The sequence below is a fragment of the Balaenoptera physalus genome, assembly GCF_965194825.1.
Source record: "Balaenoptera physalus genome assembly, chromosome: 9".
NCBI classification, from domain to species: domain Eukaryota; kingdom Metazoa; phylum Chordata; class Mammalia; order Artiodactyla; family Balaenopteridae; genus Balaenoptera; species Balaenoptera physalus.
Genome location: NC_138888.1, coordinates 65,253,110 through 65,279,271, shown reverse-complemented (window position 1 = coordinate 65,279,271; position 26,162 = coordinate 65,253,110). Strand labels below are relative to the sequence as shown.

Here is a 26,162-nt window from a genome sequence, read left to right as displayed (position 1 = left end):
GAAATATCCTTTGCAGGCTTCTATTATGTCCAGAGAATTTAAATAAAAAAAGAAAAAGCAATTCTTCAAAATGAAGACAAAATGAAATTAATTGAACCACTAATTTATGGTAATTATTGTGGTAATTTGTGGTAATAATTGTGAAAACTCAGCAATCATCTTTTTATGATTCTATAAAAGTTTCTTCTTATGAGCCATTACCTACATGTTCCCATAATATGAATATTAATGTATTAAATAAATCCTTTTAGTTTAAGTAGTGTAACACTTACATCTTGATTTGACATGTCCCAATAAGGTCTTTCTCCATAAGACATAACTTCCCACATGACTATTCCATAGCTCCATACGTCACTGGCTGATGTGAATTTCCGGTACTGGATGGCTTCAGGTGCTGTCCACCTTACTGGAATTTTTCCACCCTGTATAAAAAGAAATTGACATTTTAAGTATGTATAATAATGTATAAAACATTTATAGCAGAACCATTAAGCTACAGTTAAACACTTGTGTATTTGGTTGGCAATTCAGCAGTATCAGGTCTATTCATCTTGAATTTCTCTAAGTGCACTTAAAGTTACTAATCTGTTTTTTAAAATGTCACAGTTAAGTTTTCATTTTTAAGGCAAATCAATAATGGACCTATGTGGTTGTAGGGCAAGAGTCTAGTCGAAAGGACAATAACAAATTAGACAAAACAGCTACTAAAATGGAATGAAACATTGGAATAATATCAATAGTATATAAGTAAATCCTCATATTTTCCCTTTTTCTAATCTTACAAAAGTTATAAGAATTAGCATAGTTAATCTTTTATTAAAACCTTTATTAAAATGGGATTATATTTTTATGCTACAATTATGACTGCTAGTAACCAAACGTTGTATGTGTATATTATTTATATGAACATCCCAATATAAAATAAGCTGTTCTCATTTTTATCATTACTTCTCGTCTTAGCCTATATGTAGATTGTAAAAGCAACAAAGATTCTTCCAAAAGGAAAAAAATAGCAATAACAAAAAGCTGAGATCAATTTGCCTCTTTTCTCCCATTTAGTTTTGTATTATTAGGCCCTGCTTTCTTGGTAGGAAAATCGCAGGAATATGAAAAGGTGCAGTAATAGACTTTTTCTTACAGTCGTTGTATAGACAGCTTCTGGATCGTCCTCTATAACCCGGGACAGGCCGAAATCTGACACTTTACAAACAAGATTGCTGTTGACAAGAATATTACGAGCTGCAAGGTCCCTGTGAACATATCCCATATCGGCCAAATATCTCATTCCAGCAGCAATTCCTCTCAGCATTCCTACTAACTGAATGACTGTAAATTGCCCATCGTGTTTCTACAGGAAGACAAAAATGAAAGTCCAGTTAGCTATGCTTTGAAAGGGAAAAAAAATCACCATGAAAAATGTCTGCACCCTAGTCATTTTCTATTGTATACTAGGAATCACCAGTTAATTTTCTATGTAGTGTAGACACTTGTGAAAAACATAACAGGTGCTGATTTAACTTGATAGATAGTCAGGTAATAGAGTTCTGATAATCATTTAGTTATTTATATGGATGTGTTGTTCTGATAATCATTTAGTTATTTACATGGATGTGTTGTTAACATTAACTAATAATAATTTCAGATTGTGCAAATCCAAAAGTATACGCTAATTTTTAAGTCGAAGTTAGGGAATGGAATATAAAAAAAAAATGATCCCTGACAGTTAACTGTTTTCCTCACTTGCCAAAAATTACACAAATAATCTAAAAATATAAAAGGGATAAAGACACATATATTAGCTTTCTTTCTCTAAATGGTAAAAAATGTAAAGGTGAAAAAACTTCTGAGTAAAGATGAAGACAAACTAAGAGGTAGAAAAGGATTATACTGGCTGACTTAGTTTTCATTTTATACTTTTCATTGTTGTGCTATCCGTAGGTACATTACTTATAACCAAGATTCTCTAAAATACATGTACTAGCAAGTAGAATTGAGCACTCTTTGCAACCAACTGGCCGCCATATATTTTTAAACCACAGATTTCTCCAATTGAATTACAGATACGGTGCATGAGGACCGTGGATTGAGAAGATGAGCTTGCTAGGTGATGCTTTTTTCCAGAGAGTTGACAGTTATGCATATCATCTTGCATGTCATATGCAAGATGACAGTTGCGTCTTGCATATCATCAAGATGCAGCAATAAAGACCTCTCAAAATCCTCTGAATCCTTATTAAACTGATCATTCTAGATCATGTATGTTCTCATTATTTTATCTTTGCCATTTGAAAAAATGTTAACATGTGTTCACGTTCTTAGGTGGAAAGTCTCTGAATGTAAAAATACGTATGTTTTTACGTTTAGAATTTATTATTTATAAAAATAACATACTTGTAACTCTAAAAAGGTTCATAATTCTTTATTTTAGGCTTGTTGTTCACATAACAATATAATAGAAATGGTTCCACAGAGCAGAGCTGGGATCATCCTACCAACATTGAATGGCTATCTCACTTCTCAGTCTTCTCTGTATTACGTCTGTATTTCATTTATAATTGTACTGAAAAAGTAAAATGCTATGCTACAACAGGTATTCAAATTACGGGGCTTCAGGTATCCTCCGTACTTGTGGTAATATGTCAATGGAAACTATTTTTTAACTACATTGTATCACTTAAATGCTCAAAAATATTCTAGTTCAATCCAGTCTAAGACGCTTTTAATCTGCTTTTCAAAGACAATTTTGTGACCTGTTGAAGTTCATACTGTTCACATTTTACACTGCAAAGAAAAGTTCAGAAAACTACATTGGTAGCATGTATAGTATATTTAGAATGGGAGACTAACTTTGTTACTTACCCTGAGAAATGCATCTAGGGCTCCATTTTCCATGAATTCTATTACAATCATGACCGGTTTCCCTAAAATTACAAAAATATATACATAAGAAAAAACAGTGTTGCTTCCAAAACCGTAGTCTAAACTTCGTATTTATCCTCTTTCTCACTCCGGATAAAACACATGGTGCTCTTTTGAAAGACTGACTGGGTGAGCGGTGAGTATTTTTAACGCTTTTAGTGCTGCTAAACGCAAAGAGTCATTAACTGTCTGTTTGGAACGTGGTCATGATTCATAAAATTAAATAGTAAAAGTCAATGTGTTCTTCTGACTCCTGCTGTGTGAACAAAACTCAGAGAAAATGACACTTTACAGAAAATGTGAAGACTAAACTGTATTACTTTTGTGGCTTTGAAGCTAAATGAAAATATCTGTCACTCCATCTATCTATCAGATATATTCTTTAGCTCTAAACCTGCATTCATTTATCCTGATTTTTTTTTCTGAGATGGTAACACAAGAGAGAATTTAGTCAGTTACATAACAAGAAAAAAAATTCATTAAGAATATGCAATGTATTTACAACTTGATTTTTTAGTATCTATGAAATAACACTAATTTCTGACAGTTCGCTGGATAAATGAAATATATAATCATTATCTACCTCTTGTAACAACCCCTTCCAAATGGACAACATTTGGGTGGTCAAACTGCCCCATGATGCTGGCTTCACATAAAAAGTCTCTCCTCTGTTTTTCTGTGTAACCAACTTTCAGGGTTTTTATGGCTACCGCAACATCTCTTTTCCCTGGAAGTTTCAAACGACCACTGCAGACTTCTCCAAATTCTCCTGAAGTAACAGAACAGGGAGGTGTATTTTAATGTCAGAAATATTTCCTCTCTTAAAGTAAATGCATTAAATTCTTTAAAAGCACTTTTAAACTTTCCTAAACTATCTGTTACACACACTATTATTTTTTTTAACTGGGTTAACAAAAACTTTTCAGAAACAACGTTCAGGTTTGAAATACGCTGCTTAATGTACACTGCTTACTAGAGTATAAGGGCACATTAGCAAATTCTAAACATTGCTGTTGTTTTCACAGCTTGAGAAGCAAATACTTCTCAAAGATTTAAAAATCTGGAATTCATAGCTACTTATGTCTGCTAGATTTAATGGACTTGATCCAAAAATGTATAATTATTCTGAAGATACATTGTATCCACAGAAAATAATGCTCCTTTTAAATAATTCATACATATTAATCTTCTACATGGAATTACACAGCACAACGGCTAATACCTAAAGCTTAGCAGGAAGATGGTAAATCAAGTCAGAGGAAATGTATATTCCAGCAAAATTCGGGACATTCTAATTATTTTAAATACAAAGTCATTTCTTGGACAGGCCAGAACTATTATGAAATAGCTTATAATAGAACGATATCTTAAAAATCCAACAGAAGACAAAAGATACACGATTCTCTGCACCACATGCTTCTTTTTCACTTTTTTCTTAAGATTTCATAAACAAGTACAGGCTCATTGCTTCTAACAGTTCAGGGAAATGCAAAGGTTCTATACTTGAGTTATAATTATTTGCCTGTCATTATGATGTATGACTTTCGATCTTGGCTAAATGGAACAGCTGAACAAGGAAGCTACAACAGCCTTACCTGCTCCAATCACACGCTCAATTTTAATACAGGAGGCATCTAGCTCCTTGGCGAATTGATGGACAGCTCTATTTGGGTCCTCATAGGTTTCAGGGTCAATGTAGGTTTTGGTGCCTGGAAATTTAACTGTAATGATGTAAGAAAGCATGACTGTGATGAAGTAAAGCACTTATCGTGCAGTCAGCCCAGGAATTTCATTATGCAGAGTGCTCCTTGGAACAGTGAACTTGCTTCCATATCACCTGATTCACAGCAGTTTTAACAGACTACTTCAGTCTGCGGGCGTATAGGTATTATCTGCAAGCTTCTATAGGTAACATAGGATCCAGCTCATAGGTTACTAACTGAATTGCTTTTCCAGTAAATCAACAAAGGACATCACCGAAATTCTCTGACATGACTCTTATCCGACTGGAGGTTTAATTAAATTCACTGCTATCATGGCATAGTTCAAGCCATACTGAGGTTTGTAATGGACTTGGAAACACATTTGTAAATCTATCATTCAGTCAATCAATCAAATTAATACACTGGGAAAAGAAGACATTTCATTTACAGGTAGCCTACTACACTGACAGCAATATTAAAAACAGTTAGACATCTTACTTATTCTTTTGATTTATTTTTTTAAAGACCAACCACCATTGACATAGACATATAAATTAATACAAGATGTGAGGGACTGCTATCACAGAACCAGAGAGAAATCTATGACACAGTTTCTTCTTCACCTTGAGGGGCAATAGAGGCCAGATGTACAAAGTGCAGAGTAAAGTTAGAAAATTTACAATATTCCTGGGATCTGCTAACCATGTATGACAGCAATTTGAAAGAGGAATGGTTTATATGAACTTCCAATTATAAGGCTCTGGAAGATCTTAACTGCTATGAGGAGGTGGCCAATATGCCTCAGAAAAGGTAGTCAAAATTCAAACAACATAGAATCATCTTAAAATCTTCTTAAAATGCACCCAGAAGCATGCAGGTAACAGAGAATGCTATGTCAACTTTAAATCAATTACAATAATGTATTCCAAATCTAATCATTTGGTTAAAGACAAAGATAAGATAGATAGGCATATATTTGGTTATATTAATGCAATGAAAAGATACACTATATCCTCCAAAAAACTTTATTGTTTTTAACAAAGCCACTGAACAATCTTTTCATTAAATCTTACTATTTGGAGAACAATATATTTCTTTCTGTATTACACTGTAGCCTAACTGTGCTTATGTCATCACATCAAATTGAAATTATATTTTTAAAATAAGCATATAACAAACAAAAAGAAGCAGAATGTATAAAGGAAAAATGGGATTTAAAAATCTTGAGTTATTCTGCTGTAGTTGACTGTTTATCCAAAATTGATTGTCTTAAACAATTACTGTTGCAGTCTATAAAACTGACAGATGCTCATTTGTTACTAAAGCTGAACATGAAAAAAAAAAAAACACAAGAAGAAAAGAGAGAGGGGATAGAAAGAGAAAAGAGAGAAAAAGGAGTACAGGGAAGGGGGGGGAAGAGAAAAAGAGAGAAGGGAAGAAAACAATAGGTTAACCTCCTAGATTGGTAGGCAGATGGAGAATGAGCCATCTTCTCCCTTTTTATTCTCTTCCTTTCTTTCATTGTTTGTTTGTTTTTTTCTTTTTGGTTTGGTTTTGTGATACGGGAGCTGGATTGGAGGTAGCCTTCTGCATCGCAAACGGGTCTCTGATGGTTCTTTATTCAAGCTGTCATAAAACATTTTGACAGGCCAGAGCAATTTTGGCATAAAAACATGAAATACTGCCCAGCTTAGATTCAAAGACATTGTTAGAAGAAATGGTAGGAGGAAACAAAATGTAAATTGGAATTGCTTCACTAAACTCCTCCATCGTGTTTATATCTTTAAATGTAACACTTGGGGCCATGGAGAGTGGAGGGCACCTGATACAAATGACTGGACATTCTATTAAATTCAGTGCTCTAAAAGCTAGTAAAATGGTTGCTTTCATGTTTCTGTAAAAATTCAATCTGGTGTCTTAGCACCTCAGGAAATTGTCTGTATACTAAAGGAATAAAAGGACACCAACTTGTAAATAGCTGGTGACCACAGTGTCGTACTTTACGTATTGTAAATACAGTCATAAAATCAAATAAAATGCCTGGTTCTCATCAAGTGACAAGAAAAGATATCCTTGTAAAAAGGGTAATTCAAAAATATCAAGGTTTTACCAAGATAGGATATCTTAAGTGTACTTTATTTTTTTTTTCATTATTCATTTCAAAATGGATGCTTTAAAATAAGAAAAATTTTGATGTAATTTCTGAATATTTTGGTCTATTGTTTTTCCTGATTTAAGAGTATGAGCTTTTTTGTGTTTTAATATCTCATTTACATTTCTCATGAATGTTAAACATCTTAAAACCAACACTGATATTTTGCTCTAGAGATGAAAACTGTTTATATATACCTCAAGCTTATCTTTTCTATGTTAGCAGGTAAAACATGCAGCTTTACTTTTTTCTAATTACAAACTGGATGTCAAATGTAAAAAAAGGGGATGGCACCAAAATATCAAAACTGAGTGATGACAATTAAGCATTAGGCTATACATCATGTTTTAGGTAAGCCATGTTTTAATTTACCTTCAGCATTAACCTGCAAGCTAAAAGCAAATAAACTAAGAGGCAGCATTTGATCATTTGGGGATGTCTCAGATATCCTCAATAAAGAAAAGAAAAGTGACATACTGATTAAGGTATTATTAAATGATTTTGCCATCAAATTATTAACATATGGATAGAGTCAAGGATTCCAGCAACTATAGTCTTATGTCACTCTTCTATATACATTTTAAACTAGATACAAAAATTAATGCATTCAAGTTTTGATCCTCTCCTTTCTCTCTGGGGAAGTGTTAAAAGTATTCTCTCACGTCATGAAAAAGAAAAAAAATGTAACTTCCACTTTTTCTGTATATCCTCTAGGCCTATGGTACTCTCATTACTGGGACTTGTCACAAAATCACTGCCAGATTAGCAAGAGGACGCACTGACATTGGGAGCATATCAAATAATCCCAGGGGGGAGGGGGCAGAATCACAGGTATTCAGTCATAATCAGGGGCAGATTTAAGTTTTGTGGGTCTTGAACCTTCTACAATTTGGGATACTTTCTTTAAGAAAAAATATTCTACACACTAACTTCCTAGGGCTCTTCCAGGGCCTTGAAAGGAGTCTGTGAAAGTGAGAGGCCTTGAAACTTAAACTTCATGATAAAGCGCCCTTTGGTCATACCTTTTACTATAATTTCTAGTGTCCCAATACCCTTCCTGCCGTCAGTGGTTGGAATTTTACAGAGTTTCATCATCAATTTGGATATGTAATATGTAAAGCCACTTTTCTTTTGAAAACTAAAGTTAAGGGAACTATTGGTTCAACAATTAATAACACACTGAAGAAACTTAGGAATGATAATAATGGTGTTCACAATTTGTGTTTTTTCAACCACACATTTCCCTGATTGATGCTTACATATCCCTGTGACTTTAGAAGGGGTATATGACAATATCTTCTTAGATACTGACATAAGAGTTTGATAAATAACACAAAAATAGATGTAATTCTTATGCCATTTACAGGAAATTTATCTCCCCATGAGAAATTTTCATAAAGATTATGGTTACTAAGAAAAATAATAAATAAAATTATTTTTCAATATTTTTAAGGATTAAAAATAGGAATAATGGGTTTGGATAAGAGCATCATCAATTATCAGAACTAAAATCATTTCCCTGTTAGGATTTTACTTTGACTGCAAGAAGTCAACATTTACTTGTATGGCTCTCAGTTTTTCACTTGCCATCCACATGCAACAACGATAAGATTAATGCAGTCGGGCATCTATTTTCTTTGGTTCCCTGAGCTTTCTTCTGATATTATTTCTAAAATGAACTTTTAAGAATCAGGTAGCCCAAATCCACAGGAAAACATCAGAGGATTGAATCCTATTATTATACTATTTACGTCCTTTGAAATATCATCTGTGATGGACATTTTACAGTAGATGGAGAGAAAGAGGCTCCTTAGCTTAGTCTTTCATTATATCATCACTCATTGGGTAGAAAAAAAAGGGCCTATCCTTTTAACTTGAAATGAATTCCTGAGCTACAACATGGGCACATGCAACATTTAATGAATCATTATTAGAATGATATGAAACACTTGGGCAAAGTTTGCAAAAGGAACAATTGTGACATAAAAGCTGCTGAATATCCTTGTAGTTATATTAAAATTTCTTATGAGAGATTACATGTCTGAATATATTTTTTAAAAATTCACATCATATGATCTTCATTCTGCATATCTTGTTCAAATGTTTTAAAGTAACATTTTTGAGCTCATGATATATTTTCAACCCTGATGCATTAGGAATTTATTCATGCCAATATTAACAACCAGGTTTCTGTATTAATTGGGGTAAATAATAATAAAGAAAAGCTAAACACTTACAATGAAAGTAAAGCTCTTCATCCCCTTCTTGGTCAGCTTTGCTATAACCACAGTGCCTGGAAAAAAATCAGATTTTTGATGATTATTCTCAACCAATAATCTCACTTTATATATTTAAAATTCAGTATGATATACCTTAATTACTTAACAACATGCTAGTTAGAGCTATAAACAAAATACATAAACTTTCTGTCCATAGTTCTGAACTCAATAATAATATAGCAATTCACATGATTTAAAAAAAGCAGGGAATAGAAAGTCTTTGTGTGAGACATTGTAGAAGGGACATATTTCATAGATTTAGATTTATCAATGAGTGAATATTTGCTTATATTTTTTCCTGAAAAAACAACAACAACAACAACAACAGATTTTAAATGGTTTCCACAAACCATTACCTAAAAGAGTAAATCTTTCCCCAGGTGTCTTCTATATTTATTACAAAAATCTAACTCTGAAAATACCTAATAAAAAGTCACCCAATAGAAATGACAATACTCATTCCTCTTAAACTAAAGGCAATGATCAAGCTCACACTACATTCTGACCTTGGGAGAATGGAAATCTATTGACTTTCAATGTTTCATATGAGACAACAAATGTTTGCATTTACTATTTAACATTCTAAACTCAACAATAAGTAATAGGCTGACATAATTCTGAACAATCAACACATTTTATATTAGAGATTAGAACAAATTTGTCTTCTACCTTCTTCCAATGATGAATCCAAAGACCATGAACACCAAAATGATGGTCCCGGCCACTGCAACCACGGCAATTATAATAACAGGGTTCTGTTCACTGGAGACTGCTGTAGCTATAAACAGAAAAAAAAAAAAGGCTCAATAAAACACTCAATATCTTGCAAGCACTTGAGAGAGGTTAAACAAAATCTTATAAACAAGACAGCTATGCTATTAAATTCACTTTTAATTTAAATGCATTCTATTGTAACATAAATTTAAATAAACATTTATTTTTCCATTTTAAATAAGTGGTAAGGACAATACTTTCATCTATTTTATATTCTTCAGCTAGAAAAGATCCCTACAAAATGCCTTATTGAATGGCTATCCCCTGCTTAATTGTTGGAAACTTAGTTATAAATCAAGAGAGAAAGATCTTTCATCTACAATTGCTATTAAATCTTTATTTTTCCCTCAGTGAGGTATTTGATCCCTCTGTGTCTGTTTTCCTGGTGTGTAAAAAAGGAACCCAAATACATACTCTCAGCATTTTTCAAAGCACCTTAAATGATTTATCTCTCATATCATCAATATAGAATAAAAATCATCATGTAATCATAGTAAATCATTATGAATTTATAATCCACCTTAATTAAGGAAAATGAACAGAATTACTGGTATTAATTTGACAAAGTAGGCAATATACACATTTGAGAGTTTAAGAGCTAGGCTATTTATGAAAGAGCCAACTTTCTGCAAGCACTGTAAAAAACATTTTTGCATTATCTAATTGTAGTTGCTTCCTGTACAATGCTAAGTGATTCTTCTACGCTCATTAAGGCAAGCCCAGCTGAACCTTTCTGAGAGTCTCTTTGGGAACAGTATATGTTTACATGTCCTTTAAAGCAGCCTCTGATTCTGATTCTTCATCGAGTCACACGGCCTTCTCACTTGGATTTTTCCAAATTAGTGAAGTTTTACTTATCTGGCAATTCACAATTGTCACATTTTCCCCAGAGCATTATATTTTCAATACCAGTATAGACTTCATAAAATAATCAAAAGAATGCAACACAATGAAAATATATATTCCAATCGCTGATTCAGTTGCAAATTGATAATTATATAATATCAAACTAATATAGTTTGCTTATTTCTGAAAAAATCAACAGCTGTAATCTTTAAGGTAGGATGGAAAATACTACTCCTTCTTGGTGTGGCAAGGGACTCAGTCTCCAGAGCAGTAAATTTTATGTAGGCAGAGTGTGTCTTGCCCCAACAGGAAGCATAAATTTTTCTGATTGGCCTTTCTCTAGTTTATCTACGTCTCCCTCCTTTGACAACTCATCTCTTAATTTTGTATACCTATGCTAACTATAGATAGCTCTTATGTTGAAAAACAGTAAAAACAGCTCTGGTGTATTGGTTTCTGAAAAGAGGTATTATACACACTCCGTAATTCAGCACCTGCTGATTTGCTCCCTGAGGGAATGAAACAAGGGAAAAAGAAAAAGAAGAAAAAGAAAGCAACTTTACAGCTTTAATTTCTGAATTACAGCCTATTATGATTAAACAGAGAAAAGATGCCTTCAAGTATTTTTCTTGGTTTGGTTGTTTTTTGTTTTCATCTGTCTTTTAATATATATTAAGAGAGGAAAAAGAATGGAGTAGTTTTGTTCATGAGAAAGGAAAAAATTAAACACGTATGTGTAGAAATTGTTTTCATTCAATCTGTCCCATGGGTCTAATTTTTTGCTTGTCTTAGGCTCTGTTCTGCCCATAGCTTCAGAAACAGAACTCCAATGAGAAAACTGAACTCAGGTGAATGATGAATTAGAGTCTGTGAATATTTACTTACATGTTTTTATATATATTCAGGGTCACACTTTAATCTTAACATAGTCAAAATTTATGGTTCATATTTTCATTTAATTCATGGATAATACATTTTAAAAGTAATTTATATGTGTCATAATCACTACACCATGATTTAAAAATTGTGAAAACAGTAGCGTTGGCTCTGTGCAGAAGCGGATTTTAGGATGTATGTGCAATGGAATAATCTGAGTTCTCTTTCCAAACAGTGCTCAGGTAACTTCTCTTTGGTGGCATCTTCCTTCTTGCCCTCCTTCCTAGCACAGAGGATCACTGTTTCCTGACACTCTGATAGCACTGGGCCATGCACTCTACCAGTGCTCAATTGTACGGTCAGAACTTGTGTACAAGTTTCTCTCTTTTCACTAACTGAGAGCATCAAATGTGTCATGTGTTTCTGTACTTCCCTAATTCTTAGCACAGTAACGTGTGCTAAATCAGTAGTTCTTAAAAGGTGTCTGGGAAACCCTGAGGGTTCCTCAGGAACATTCCAGGGAATCTGCAAGGTCAACACTATTTTCATTTAATGTTATTTGCCTTTTTCACTCTCACATGCTTACAAGTGCACAGTTGAGTTTCCCAAGAACTTACATGACACGTGATAATATCACTCTGATGGCTAATGAAATGCGTATTGTGTATACTTGTGTTTTAAAAATTTCTCAGTTTTAATTTCTAAAGTGGTGAACATAAATAAATATAACCCAAATAGTCAAAATCTATTTGGGGATCTTCAATAGTTTTTAATAGCTTGTAAGGGTTCCTGTGACCAAAAGGCTTGAGAATGGCTGTCCTAAATAAGAAAAGCTGACATTCAAGACTGTCTGTGTGCTAGGCACTGAACTTGGCACTTTGGGTACATTAACTTATTTAATCCTCAGGCTACTCTGAGAGCTGGGTGCTGCTATCCTAGCAACTTTTGCACAGAGAAGTAGCTCATCCAAAGTCACACAAATGGACATGGCAGAGCTGAAATGTGAAAACAGGAATATGTCTACTAGCTCCGACTGATCCTGATAATCTGTTTTTTTGATGACTGTGAGGTATTCCTTTCTTGCTTACCTACTGACTGCCTTCTATGCATCAAGCACTATATTAGGCGCCGGCAAGACTAAAGTAAGAAAAGGAGATATAGATTGTTCTTTCATCAACTTGACCTTCCAGTGGAGCGACTATTCTGATGATAAAAAATCACCAAATCCTTTCTAATGCAAAATTCATTTTTAACATTAATTTCATGTGCTCATTCACGTTCTACTACTTCATCTCAATTTCTCTGAGGGTTAGTTACTTCATTGTTAAATAATGAAAATAATATCTATGAACCTCAGCACTAGTAAATAATAGTTTGACCCAATATTCTTAATTTACGAAGTCAGGAAAATGTACAAACTCATTTTTGAAAGTTTTCAAACCTAAACCTTTAACTGATAAAGAATGTTTGGGTAAGTATAGCTGATTGATGGTTCTTTAAGTTTGAACTATTCATTAGAATATGAAAAAAAACATAGTTTGAATTGGTTTATTATATTAGAAATTATTACAAAGTAAAATATCAAGAGATCAGTCTAAATGAAAAACTACTGCAACACATTTAACAGAAGACCACTCAAATGTTTAAATGTTGAAATATTAGTGTAAAACACTGTAATTTTTTGGGGCCATTGAACTTAGATATTCTCAGTTTTAATCTTACACACTCCATTTAAAAAAGATGACAAAGAATAATGGTAATAAGTTTATCACATCATATTATGTGAAATCTTTTTCAATTGATGACTTTTGTGTCTATAATTCTATATAAATGATTTATATTTCAAATTTATTTCAACATATGTTTTATTATTTGAGGCTCTGAGAGTTACTGCTTAATTTAAAAATATAACAAAATATTTTGAAAAAAGACTACTGTTAGCAAACTTAATAAGTAATAGCTAATGCAAAAGAATTTACCAATTTATTCTACCTTTTAAAAGAGCTAGAAAAATATTCTCCCGAAGTCAAAATAACTCTTTGATCAAAATTGTATTGATTTAATTTATTTAAAAATTTTTCTATTAAAAATTGAGAAAAGAAAATCATATAATATTTTTTAGCTAATATTTGTGTAGAATTCCACAGGAACACTAGATTGGTAAGGAGAGGAGGAGGTAACAGCTGGGTGAACCTTGAGTCTGAGTAATATCGAGAGAAATCAAAAACTTCCAAAACACAGAAACACACTCTGAGGCTTCAACCTAGCTGAATAACAACCAGCAGTGGTACTCAAGCTGTTCTAAACTTGCACTCTGACAGTAGACTGGGACGTGCATCCTAAGATACATCTGCTTATTTGTGATACACTATAGACACACGTATTTTTGTTATGTTCCTATGCTGCATTATAAAACACAAAGTGATAAAGGGGATTCGAGATATTGCTGATGTTCTATTTTTAAGCTGAGTGGTAGATACAGAAATATTCAATTAATTATTCTTAATATTTCACATATACTTTAAATATGTCATTCAGTATGTTGGAAATATTTCATAAAAATGAAAAAAGATGACAAAAATAAAAAGAATGACAAGGTCTAAGATCTTCTTCTTGAATGGCAAGTTTTGAAATCATTGCTAAAAGGTAAGTAGCTTGAATAAACCACCTTTCTCTGGCCCACCCTGGTGTACATCCTGGCTTCATTTGGGGGTTTCCGGCTTCACTTGGGGGTTTTCCTGGCTTCATTTGGCTTTATTTTGGGGGCAGCTTTGACTGACAACTAGAGTAAGATCATTTTGGGGTCTACCAAAACAGTCTGTATCAATACACATTTGAACAAGTCCTGCTTCTGTTTCTGACTTCATCTTTTCAAAATAAACCCAGTTTGTATTAAAGAAACTAATTTAAGTCACAAGAGTATACATCACAAAACTGCAAATTTTAAATTATTATTCTGAATAACCTTTACAAAGAATATATATATACATATGCATATACATTCACCTTTAAAAGTAAAAATCATCTTGAACTAAATCATCGCCCCCAGTACTGAAAAAAAAATATGCCAGAGTTATAGAGAGTAAGAATCCAAACCAAAGATGGTAATTACCTTCAAACATTTTACCTGTAGCTTCCTCTAGTGTAGCAACATCAAGTCTGGGACTGTAATTTCCATAACCAGCAGCAGTAAAAGCCCGAATCTGGAAAACATACACTGTTCCTGGCTTCAGGTTATTAATGGAGGCCGAAGTGGACTTGGTTTTTAATGTCGAGTAGGTCCGTTCCCTTTGATCCTAGAATCAATACAGGGAATATTTAATTGTGATTGCAACCAGGCAATTTGACAGCCAATTCTTGCAATTTATTTCAATTTGCTGCATTGTTTTTATAAAGGTTACATTGTACCCTGTGGAATATTGGAACACTGAGTTGTTTCTCAGATAATATAAAATGTAAATGTGAGCACATGCCTTTGTTCTATAAATTTCAAAGAGAAATAATTTTTTAAAAACATTTATGATGTTTTGAGCCTTTGCTTTGTTGGTAGAGGGCACAGTGGCAAGAACTATTTATCCATAAATATAATCAAATGTCCTTTTGACCAAGACATAAGTACACTCGTAAAATCTACAGTTTAGTAGAGGTCTTCACTTCATAATGTGGTTCTCTTAATACTGTTCCTGAATGTTATTCAACAAGCAAAAAGCCACAGGCTAAAAATTTTTATGGAAATCTATAAAATCAAGAAACTTAGCTAATACCACCAGCATAGTGACATATCAATTGTTTTCATTAAAAATTGCATTTCTCAGGGGACTTCCCTGGCAGTCCAGTGGTTAAGACTCTGGGCTTCCACTGCAGGGGGCACGGGTTTGATCCCTGGTCGTGCATGCCATGCCGCATGGTGCGGCTAAAAAAAAGAAAAATGTATTTCTCACAGAATAAAACCACTTTTACAAAATAGCATTTGATGGAATATTTGAAGTTAAAACTATTAATATAAAAGTTAATGTCTTAAATATAAAACTTAAAGTATTATATAATTTATGATTTAGCAATATTTTAAACATCTCAGTTCAATTTCCCTGTTTTTCAGATATGAAAACTGAGGCTTGAAGAGTTTAAAAATGTGTTTATCATATTACATATGATAAGCTTAAGAATGGAATAATTAAAAAATCAAGAATATAAAACACTCCATCTAAACAATAGTTAAATGAATAAAAATTTAAAGCTTAGTTGATATGATTCTAATGTGTTGTTTATGAAAAAAGTTATAAAAACTACTCATCAAAATATACAATTCTAGACGGGTTCTTACTTGTTCAATAATAAATACCTGCACTCAACTGTGTCTAGAAATAAAACTATTCAGTGAAATCTGAAAATGTTGGTTTCGTTGTTTGATTTACCTTCGCGATGATATTTGCAAAAGCATAAATCAATGTATACTTAAACTGGATTTAGTGAAGCTGACTTGTAATTGTCTTCATTATAATCATTTATAAAAATGAGAGTTGATATTATAAATATATATTTACCTCAAATAAAAGAACTAGGCATAACTGATATTAGAAGACATAATGATATATACATTAGATCACAGGCTTACATACATTATAAAGCAGTAGTATTATTTGTAAGATTATTTTGTAATTTGTAAAATTCAGTGAATGTAGATACACTGTTTCTGTCATGTAAAATAGAAAAGTAACTATTTGAACAAATTTATTCCAGAGCAAGGATTTGCAAAATATTGTGTCGCATTGTAAGAAAATTTTCTCTCACTTACCACCTAACTTATATTTTTAAAATGTATCCCATTGCTTTTGAAATCTGATGAAATTTCAGAAGGGACTTAAAACTGTCAGAGTTCACAGGAAAACAGACATAACAAACCCAACACTAAAAACAAGTATCCCCTTAGAAATACATTTGATGAGACAAGAAATGTATTCTCTGGTACAAAAATGAGGTATTTAAAATGTAACTTTGGCTATGGAAGTTACGCATTCATAAAGGAAATAACAAGTAAAAATATTGTAAACTTAATCTGAACGTTGAAACTAATCTTAAACTATCTGTTTTTCCATCAAAGTGAAAAAAAAGTGTCTATTGCCAAGGCACTGTATGCATTTAAACGATTCAATCAAGTCAATTCAGTCCCCAGGTATTTCCAAAGCTTTACGTTTCCATTTTGAAATTCTGTCTAAATGGTTAAAATGGTTATGTATATTAGAGTACTTCAGCTAATTAAGTCAATAATAGTAACACTTATTATTTTTACTATTAGTAATAATAATAGTTTCCATGTTTCAAACCTTGAATCAGGTCTTTCTGAGAGGTAGAGCCTAGAAAATAATTTGTGAACAGGGTTGTGTCTGTCTGTCTGTCTATCTTTCTCTAGATGGGTCAGAAATAAATGCACTCATACACTGAGATATGTCACTATTTACTAAAATTTAGCCATTACCGGGGATTAAAGGGGCAATACTTGAGTTTTAGCCATGCTATTTTTTTCATGGAGAGAAGGGTATAAAGAAGTAGTAGACATAATTAGTACAACATATATGAAATAAATTTCAGGAGGAATTTAAAGGAGTGAAATATCATCACCTGATTCTGAAGTTCGGAGAACACTACACATTTATTACAGAAAATATTCTTATTTTTTCAAATTACAAAATTATTTGAGGCCACGTCATTACCACCGAAACCACATACGTAAAATAAATCATCAAGGGCTCAAACAGACACCCTAAAAGAAACATTTTCGAAAACACAGAGGGAAAAAAAATACCACATTGGGCCCTGTGGTTTCTGTGGTACTAAACATCCTAAATCTAATCATGAGGACATCAAAACTTGAATACCTAAACATACTACTAGTGGGGTATTTTCATCTGTATAACACAAAAACTTAATACACAGAAAGTATCATTATAATAATGAACCAGAGATTCAGGGAGAGGGTTATTAAAAGTGGCTAAAATTAACTATCTATTTTGAAGCAGCTCCAAATAGCTGTTATAATGACCAGCTTTAGTCGACAGTGCGGTAGGATGACACAAGACACACCGAGCATCGTACGTGGTGGTATGTTTCAGCTGTTCTTAGCACTTACTTTCTCGTAATACTTGATTTCATATTCGGTGATGACTCCATTGGGATGCTCCGGTTCCTGCCAGGAAAGCTCCACACTCCGCTGCAGCACTCTCTCCTTCATTACTCCGCTCACTTGCGAGGGAGCTGTTTGGACAAGATGTGTCAATAAACAATGAGAAAATTCACTGGATGCCTCAAATCAAATGTCACAACTGATCAGTCCCATGCTGTGCCAGTTTCATTAAGGTAAAAGAAAGCACCTTTTCATAGCTCACAATTCAGAAGCTAATGAATATTCAAACAGGACCTTATTACTGTTCATAAACCTTAATAGAAATTTAAATTAAAGTGCAAACAGCAGAAGATAGCATTGTTCAAGTTAGTGAAAAATGGAAATGATGGGGCTGAGAATGACAATTAAGCAAAGGAATGCTAATTAAGGCTACAAAATATGATTTCTAAGTCCAAATATTTATTTCACATGCAACAGCAGTACACTTTTTAAAAGAAACAAATAACTTGATACTGTGCCAGACAAAGTATATTAAATGGCTACTTTCATTTTCAATTAAAGGAATCAAACTTTAACATAATGTTTTTATGTTTCACATGTGTGTCTGTGCGTGTGTGTGCGTGTGGGTGTTTTATACTTCATTAGGTTAAGGTGCGAGAAAATGGTAAGGCTTCTGTTCCTTAAATATGTGCGTGATCACACGTACACACACAGACTCTTCCACATGTAATTTATACCTACGTAACCTAGGCTTCAAGCTTTGATAGAAGCAATTCAAGCTACAGTTTTGCTTTCTCTCTATATACAGATAATAACATGCTAGAGTTCTTTCATCCTAATTAGTGGCATATACTCTTTTTGGTAGCTAAGACTGTGGAATGTAGCAAACTAATTTGCTCTGTCTAATTTGTTCAGTGACGATTAACTAGTTATCTTCTCTGTCTAAATGAGTAGCTGCATTGGCTTGGCTGAATTTCAGTGGGGTCATTATGTTTCATGTATCATGCTCTATCTCATTCTGTAAAATATTTTCAGGCTGTTAATTTAATTTTCAGATGTCCAAAATTGTTAATAATCCTGCTGACAGAAAAGCAATTATATGGGTCTAAAGCTGTTTAAGCAAGCTTCTGATGTTTATCCCTTTGGCTTTATTTTGTTTCTTCTACTTCTTAATATTTTCTTATATCAATGTCTAGAAAAAACATTTGTCACTGCTGTCTGGCTTGACGATTTTGAGGGAAGGACCTGGAAGATGCATGACTCCCATTTCCTCTCAGATTACTAACAAAAGCATAACTAGGGCAGATTAAGTGGAACAACTTTCCCTTTAGGGGCACGCAGCTGAAGTACTCAACAGACTGTTTACAGACTAAATGCGTTTCTGATATGTTTCCAATGAAGCCAATTTCTAATAAGGAATCTTATTTTTGCCACGACTTTTAAAACCTGGATATATGCAGCGAAGAAGAACTTGTTTCTAAAGTAATTTATCTCTCCACCCATAACATTTTTAGCATCTCAGCCAACTGTGTGGTTTAAGAAGCTGCATCCCCAAGCCATAGCCTTGGGGAACACATTCCCCAGCTAATGGTGAGATGAGATCCTACTTAGCCAGTAATCTCTAATAGTCTAATTTACTTAAAGCCATTCATAAAATCTGTATTTTAATTTTAATTAGTAAAAAACAGAATGCAGCACAGGTGAGAATACTGCAATAGTCAATACATAAATTACTCAGTAAGGCTGCTGGGTCTCCGATCAGGGTTTACGGCATGATGTGTGCCATTTGGAAACAGGTTAAATGGAAATAGGTGGGATCACTAGTAGGTGCCAATCTCTAGGTCTTCTTTGAACAACACACATAGCTTAATGTGATTTTCAGTGTAAGTCAAACTATAAAACACTTTGCTTAGTTCCTATCCCTAAACAGCAAGATGAGGGAGACGAGACACTGAATCCTCCAAAATATGGCAGAAACTTGGGGTATAAATGTACCTCATTTAGCTCTAATATGTTGCAGCAAGATCTAAGTATAATATGAGACATGATTTCTGCAAGTTACACATTAACATTAAACTCATTACTCATCCTGGAAAAAGAACTTTTACCAATAAAATGATGGTAATTGGGAAATGGGGGGAAAGATGCCAAAAAACACATTTGAAATGTACAGTATTTTGAAGCCCGTAACACAGCACTAGCAGTGCAGTACTCTACAATGTATTTTCCCTCTTTTGTACAAAGAGCCATATCTGTCAGTGACTATACTCCTGATTTCCTGTGTATTTCTTATTTTTAAAAATTTATCCCTTGCTAATACTGTATCAAGCCACACATTTAAAAGAGTCAGAGACAGAAGTACTAGCACATGGCCCTTGAGAATAGATAAATTGCACGTAGGAAAAATCTTTCCCTACCTTATGTCCTTCAAATACAACACTTTGGTACATAAAAATTGATATTTTCCCTTGAGTTTCAATATCTCAGGCATAGAGAATATACAACTCATAAGATATACAGTTTATAAACAAAAATATCTCTAAGTTAATCAGATTCTAACAGTCATGATTTGCAGATAAAGTTATACATAAAAGTAAAATTGAAAGAAATATTAAAAAACATTGATTTCTATGGTTAATATATTTGATCTGCTAAATTAATCACACTGTAACAATTTCACTAAGAATATGCTCTTACACCAAAATATTCAATTAACTACAATCTGAAGTTCATTTTGAAAAGAATATGCACACAACTAATTAAATCATATACATACTTAACAACCCATAAGGTATTATGACATTTATAATTTTCATAATTATCAAAGTGAAATAAAATCTTTTGTAATTGGAATTAATGTGAAACTAATAAATAGTAATCGACAACAGTAAATTGCCTGCATTGGAAAATGTAAGAAAACAAATTCAGAGAGGCAAGCTTTTAAACATGAATTTGTAGTAGAGTTTCTGAAAAATGATTAACAGATTAATTTCTCACCTAAATTTCTAGAAATATTCAGCTATAAAAATTAATTTCAACTGAAGAAACAGATGGAACGTTTTGCCCTTAAATATTTTCAAGAATTATTGGGGACATATCTGGAGTCTACACAAATGACAGTGAAAGATGATCTTAGGAAATACAGAAATGTTTTCTGTGGTTTAAAGTGGTAAATCTCAACAGTATAAAAACAAAGTTGATGCAACAGAAAAGCAAAAGTCAAATAACAGGCTAAAAGGTAAATTTGTGGGCTAGGATCGTTTAATATGAGGCTTTGAATTGAAAAATAATCAGTAAGAATGGTGGGTTTATGTACAGACCTGAACCAGTCAACATTTTCGAGATTTTGAGCTTCAAGCACTCATGCATGATCTTTGATCTTAATCAATTTTTAATTAAAATCCAAGTACAAAAATTATATTTAAGTTACAAGATGAAATGTACTCATAAGGGCTCCATTCCCCCTCACCCTATGCCCCCCAAAGTGTTAAGCTTACCTATATGTATGGAAACATTTCCTAGCATAAAGTGAGGAAAAAGACAATTTTAAAACATAATATAGTAAGCGAATGGCCCTCCAAACTCCATACTCTAATCTCTGGAATGTATGAATGTGCAACATTACAAGGCAAAAGGGACACTGCAGATGTAATTAAGGTGCTAGACCTTACAATAAAGATATTATCTTGGACTTTTTCAAGTGGGCCCAATCTAATCACGTCAGTCCTTATGAGCAGAGAGATTTCTCCAGCCAGGGCTAGACAGATGTTGCAAAAGGTGAAGCCAGAGAGATCTGAAGCATGAGAAGGAATCAACCCGCCACTGCTGGAGGAGTCACGTGGGGAATATAAGGTATGGGGGCAGCCTTTAAGGATCAAAGACATGCCCTAGGTGACAGAGGCAGAGAAATGGAGACCTCAGTAGTACCAGCACAAAGGCCTGGAATTCTGACAACATCAATGAGGTTGGAAGTGGATCTTCCCCAGAGGCTCCAGATAAGAGCCCAGCCCATCTGACAACTTGACTTCAGCCCAAGAGGCTGGCAATTGAGGCTCCAGCTGAGCCCCGCCATGTTCAGACCTCTGACCCACAGAACTGGGAGATAAGAAATGAGTGTTATTTTGAAGTTTTTGCGGTAACTATTTATGGTAGCAATAGAAAACTAATACGTACAGTAAAGAAAGAATAGATTTACTGGAATTTTAACAAAGTCTATGAAAAAAGGTTAGTGATAGGATAGTTTAATAATGCAATATGTTGAAATTTATGTTGAAATAACATGGAATCAAGGAATTTTGATCTTGATTAGGACTCAAAACACACTGTCTTATAGAAAAGAAATCTCCATCATACATTTGGAAGAATTTTTTTTTTTTTTTGTGGTAGTACTTCAATGAAGTTCATGAATTTGATTTTGGATTTTAAAAGTAATTTATTTATACTAGTCATTATTTTCACTACATAAATTCTCCCACTAAATTTCAACAAAGAATGGTGAGTGGAAAAATAATATTTGTATTTCTAAATAATACAATCAGGAAAGATAGGTCAACAAGTATGAAATGACCTTTCACCACACACCTCAAGTTGTTACATCCATTGACACTTATTAGATTTCCATTAGGTAAACACAAAAAGTGAAAATGAAAACATCTTTAGAACACAATCAAATGCAAATCTGACAATTATAGAATAATAGACTTTTATTGAACACTTTTGTTGCTTTATAGTATGGAGCTCATTTTTGTCATCCTTTGAAATAACAAATGTGTGTATTATTAGGAGTTTAGGATTTTATAATACACAACTTTTAGCTTTCTTACTCTTCCCCATAGGTGTTTCATTTTTGCACTACAGAACAAATGTATAAAAACACATGTAAATTTATTCCAATAACAAAAGAGTAGACCAAAAGTATACATGATCCAGTGGAGTATCATGTAACATATCAATTCAATTTTTAGGGTATTTAGGAATATGTAAAAAATTCTAACGTGATTTCACTAAACTTCAATTTCCTGGCTGTGAACAAAAAAGGGTCAGTAGGGCTTCCCCGGTGGCGCAGTGGTTGAGAGTCTGCCTGCCAATGCAGGGGACACGGGTTAGAGCCCTGGTCTGGGAAGATCCCACATGCCACAGAGCAACTAGGCCCGTGAGCCACAACTACTGAGCCTGCGCGTCTGGAGCCTGTGCTCCGCAACAAGAGAGGCCGCGATAGTGAGAGGCCCGCGCACCGCGATGAAGAGTGGCCCCCACTTGCCGCAACTGGAGAAAGCCCTCGCACAGAAACGAGGACCCAACACAGCCATAAATAAATTAAAAAAAAAAAAAAAAGGGTCAGTAATAATATCATGAGCAATAAATACAAAATTTTATCTAAAAATTAAAGCACAGGGATTAAGGGCAGTGGAGTCTGCAGGAATTATGAGCAATCCATTTGCAATATGTACCTGTCAAATTGTTTTTGGTTGGAGAGGAACATGATTTGTGGCTAAAACAAACATAAATCTCATTCTATAATAAGCAGTTGAACAAATCAGTGGGAAATGAATTGATCTTTCTCAAAATTAAATTACGCTCTTTGCGTTGCTAGCTATCACCTACCAATTAGAATGATGATGTTTTATTCAAAAATGTAAAATACACAATATAATACATAAGACATATCACAGAATGGATATCTAAATATATTTAAGAACAATTACTGAAAAGGCAACTTGAATAAGAGCTGAAATATAAGATCTGAAAGTTCTGTAACAAAAATGAATGATATTGAACTGACAAAGCAGGAAAAAGAAAGCATCGTGATTGGGGTGCCATTCAAGTATATACTGTGAGTAAAGTCAGTATCGTTTCAGTAGGGTAATAACACTCCTCACAGAACAACAAACGTCACTACTCTGCTACTTGATCAACTAAGGATAGCGCTGTTCTTTAAAGCAACAGTCACAACATCTTTGCAAAAATGATCTGCTAATACATCTTTCTGAAAATAAAGTTTCCTCTGTCATCATCAGATGATTAGTAACCAATTGTTTGGAATGTTTAATTAATTACAATACGAGTTCGCACCTCCTGGAAAGTCTATGTAAAGTGCTTTAAAGGGCAAAGAGCTGAGGGCTGTGGAGAAAGCCACTGTGGCAACTGGTTCTAAAAACATATCTGGACTCCTGCTCATCTCTGCTTAAGTACTGAGTAAAATGTGAATTGATGAGGCCGTTAATTTGTAACTCCAGGTGCATTTGCATTTTCATAGAATTACAATGTAATTGTAACTATCGATGTAAATAAAATAGAATATTGTAAAAACAGTAGGTATAAATTAGGCAGCTGCCCAGAACTAGCTGTATTATTCACACCAGTCCTACCCACAGAGGAATAACTAAATGATAACCTAACATGACAATCCAGCAGGGTTAAGGGGCCCTTGATATTGAGTCATACATGTCACCTATCTTTTCAATCAACAGTTAATACTTTTTACTAGCTCAGTTCTACTCAACAAATGCTTGTTTGGCATTTACTCGATGCAGGGCATGGTGGCATTTCTATAGAAACTTACAGTTTGCTATTAAAAAAAAAAAATATATATATAATATATATATATATATATAATCTCCTTTCTTCCCTACTACAACCGTACAGGTAGGTAGTGTTCTATTTACTGGTGGAAAAGCTAAGGGTTACAGAAATTAAGTAGCATCCACTCAGAAAGGGGCAGATTTTGGATTCAATCACATTTTTCAAATTCCAATCCCTATATTTTTTCAACTACGCTGCAATAATTCTAGGTGCTGGCACTTCTTGAGAGCAGGCACCAGAAGCAGGAAAGCTAAGTCACACACTTAGCATGTGTTGAGAATCCATGATGGGCCATAATGATGAAAAGACCCTTAGGGGTCTACTCAATAGGTAGCAGTCCTAGAACCTGCAGATACCCGAAGAGGTCAATCTGAGCACAGATTTTTAAAATTACTTTTTTTAAAATGGCAAATGCATGTTATATGCAACAAAATTCAAACGGTACAAAAGAGAATATAGTGAAAAGGGAGACTTCCTCTGAACCTTGTTCCCATGTCACAAAGTTACCCTTCCCTAAAGCAACTACTTTTAGTAGTTTCTTTGGTATCCTCACAGAAATAGTCTAGATATATACAAAAGTATGTATATTTTAAAAACAGGGATGATATTATTCTAATAGTTCAAAACCCTGATTTTTTCATTTGTCTTGTATTTTATAACTTGTATCATTCAACACATACATATCTGCATCACTCTTTAATCAGCTGTGTTGTATTCCATTCTGTGGATGTACTACTGATATATTTGACCAGATGCCTATAAATAACTATAGTCCTCTCCTATTATCTTAAATAATAACAGAGCCAGGTTCAAGATTGGATCCATGATTTTCTCTCTAGTGGCCTCCACAAAAAAGTTACAACTCACTGAATCATTCTTCCTCTGCTTCGGCTAATACAGAATTATTTTATTATTTCTTTCCCCAAAATCCTATTTCCCTTGCTGACAGTACTACACAATGTAATGTTTAATTATTTCATAGTTGTGTGTCTCCTCAGCTATTCTGATGCCCCTTGAAGGCAGGACATTTGGAGAAGCAGTAGAGCAAAGGACTGAAGAGCATGGGCTCAGAGCCAGTCTACTGGGTGTACACCTAGGTTCCGGTGTTTATTGGCAAATTGTGCAGTCTTGAACAAGGAACCAAACTTCTTGAGCATCAGTTTTCTCAGCTTTAAAATAGCTTTAATCAGAGTGCATACTTCATAAATAGAATTGTTCTGGAAATCAGTATATAAATACATGTTAAATACTTAAAACCACTCCTGCGACATGGTAAGAAATACACATATATATGTATATTTATTATTATCCTATACTTAGTTTGTCTGTATTAGACTTACTGATGCCTGGGACTCATTCCAGAATACTCTGATCCTGAGATCAGATTCAGGCATCATTATTTTTCAAATGGTCCTCAGATGAAGCTGCTGTACAGCTAAGCCTGAGATCAATTCCTCTGAAGCTTTGGCAGGAAAATAAATTGTCATTTCAATGTGGAATTCCAGGGCTGTCTATAACAAATGCTAGCAAATGTTAGGCTTTTAAATATTGACAGGTTTTATTCAATTTCAATCATTTAGAAATGACCAATTTCCATAATTTATACTCTCTATTTTATATATACCAGCTAAACAGAAAGACATTAAGGTTAAGTCATTTAGAAGGAACGTATCATTGTAAAAAAAATGAAATAACTACCAAAATGGGAAGAGGTCCAACAACACACATTCTTTTAAAAATATTACATATTAAGTTGAGAGAACAATACAGATGAAGCAATCTCTTCTATTTTGGGTGGTGGGGAAATTAATATTTTGATTGCTTTAGAAAAAAAACACATACTTTCACATGTGGTCTATCAAGTAATCTGACTCCATCTCTAATTTTCCACGAATCTAGAGCTAAAGGCT

The 26,162-nt window shown here is 33.6% G+C and overlaps 1 protein-coding gene across 7 annotated transcripts in view; it reads right to left on the bottom strand.

Annotated features, from left to right (window-relative positions):
• The window catches only part of EPHA7 (EPH receptor A7), a 167,363-nt gene that overhangs the window by 15,149 nt on the left and 126,052 nt on the right, over positions 1–26,162 (bottom strand). Inside the window, exons 6-14 of one of the 7 annotated variants that reach the window (XM_082475114.1) lie at positions 17,677–17,801; positions 14,677–14,845; positions 9,723–9,831; positions 9,012–9,067; positions 4,515–4,640; positions 3,503–3,688; positions 2,860–2,921; positions 1,139–1,348; positions 273–422 (exon numbers count right to left, since the gene is read on the bottom strand). In XM_082475114.1, the coding sequence (XP_082331240.1) occupies positions 273–422; positions 1,139–1,348; positions 2,860–2,921; positions 3,503–3,688; positions 4,515–4,640; positions 9,012–9,067; positions 9,723–9,831; positions 14,677–14,845; positions 17,677–17,801 (1,193 nt within the window). The other 6 variants (XM_082475115.1, XM_082475112.1, XM_082475113.1 and 3 more) reach the window with 6 other exon arrangements.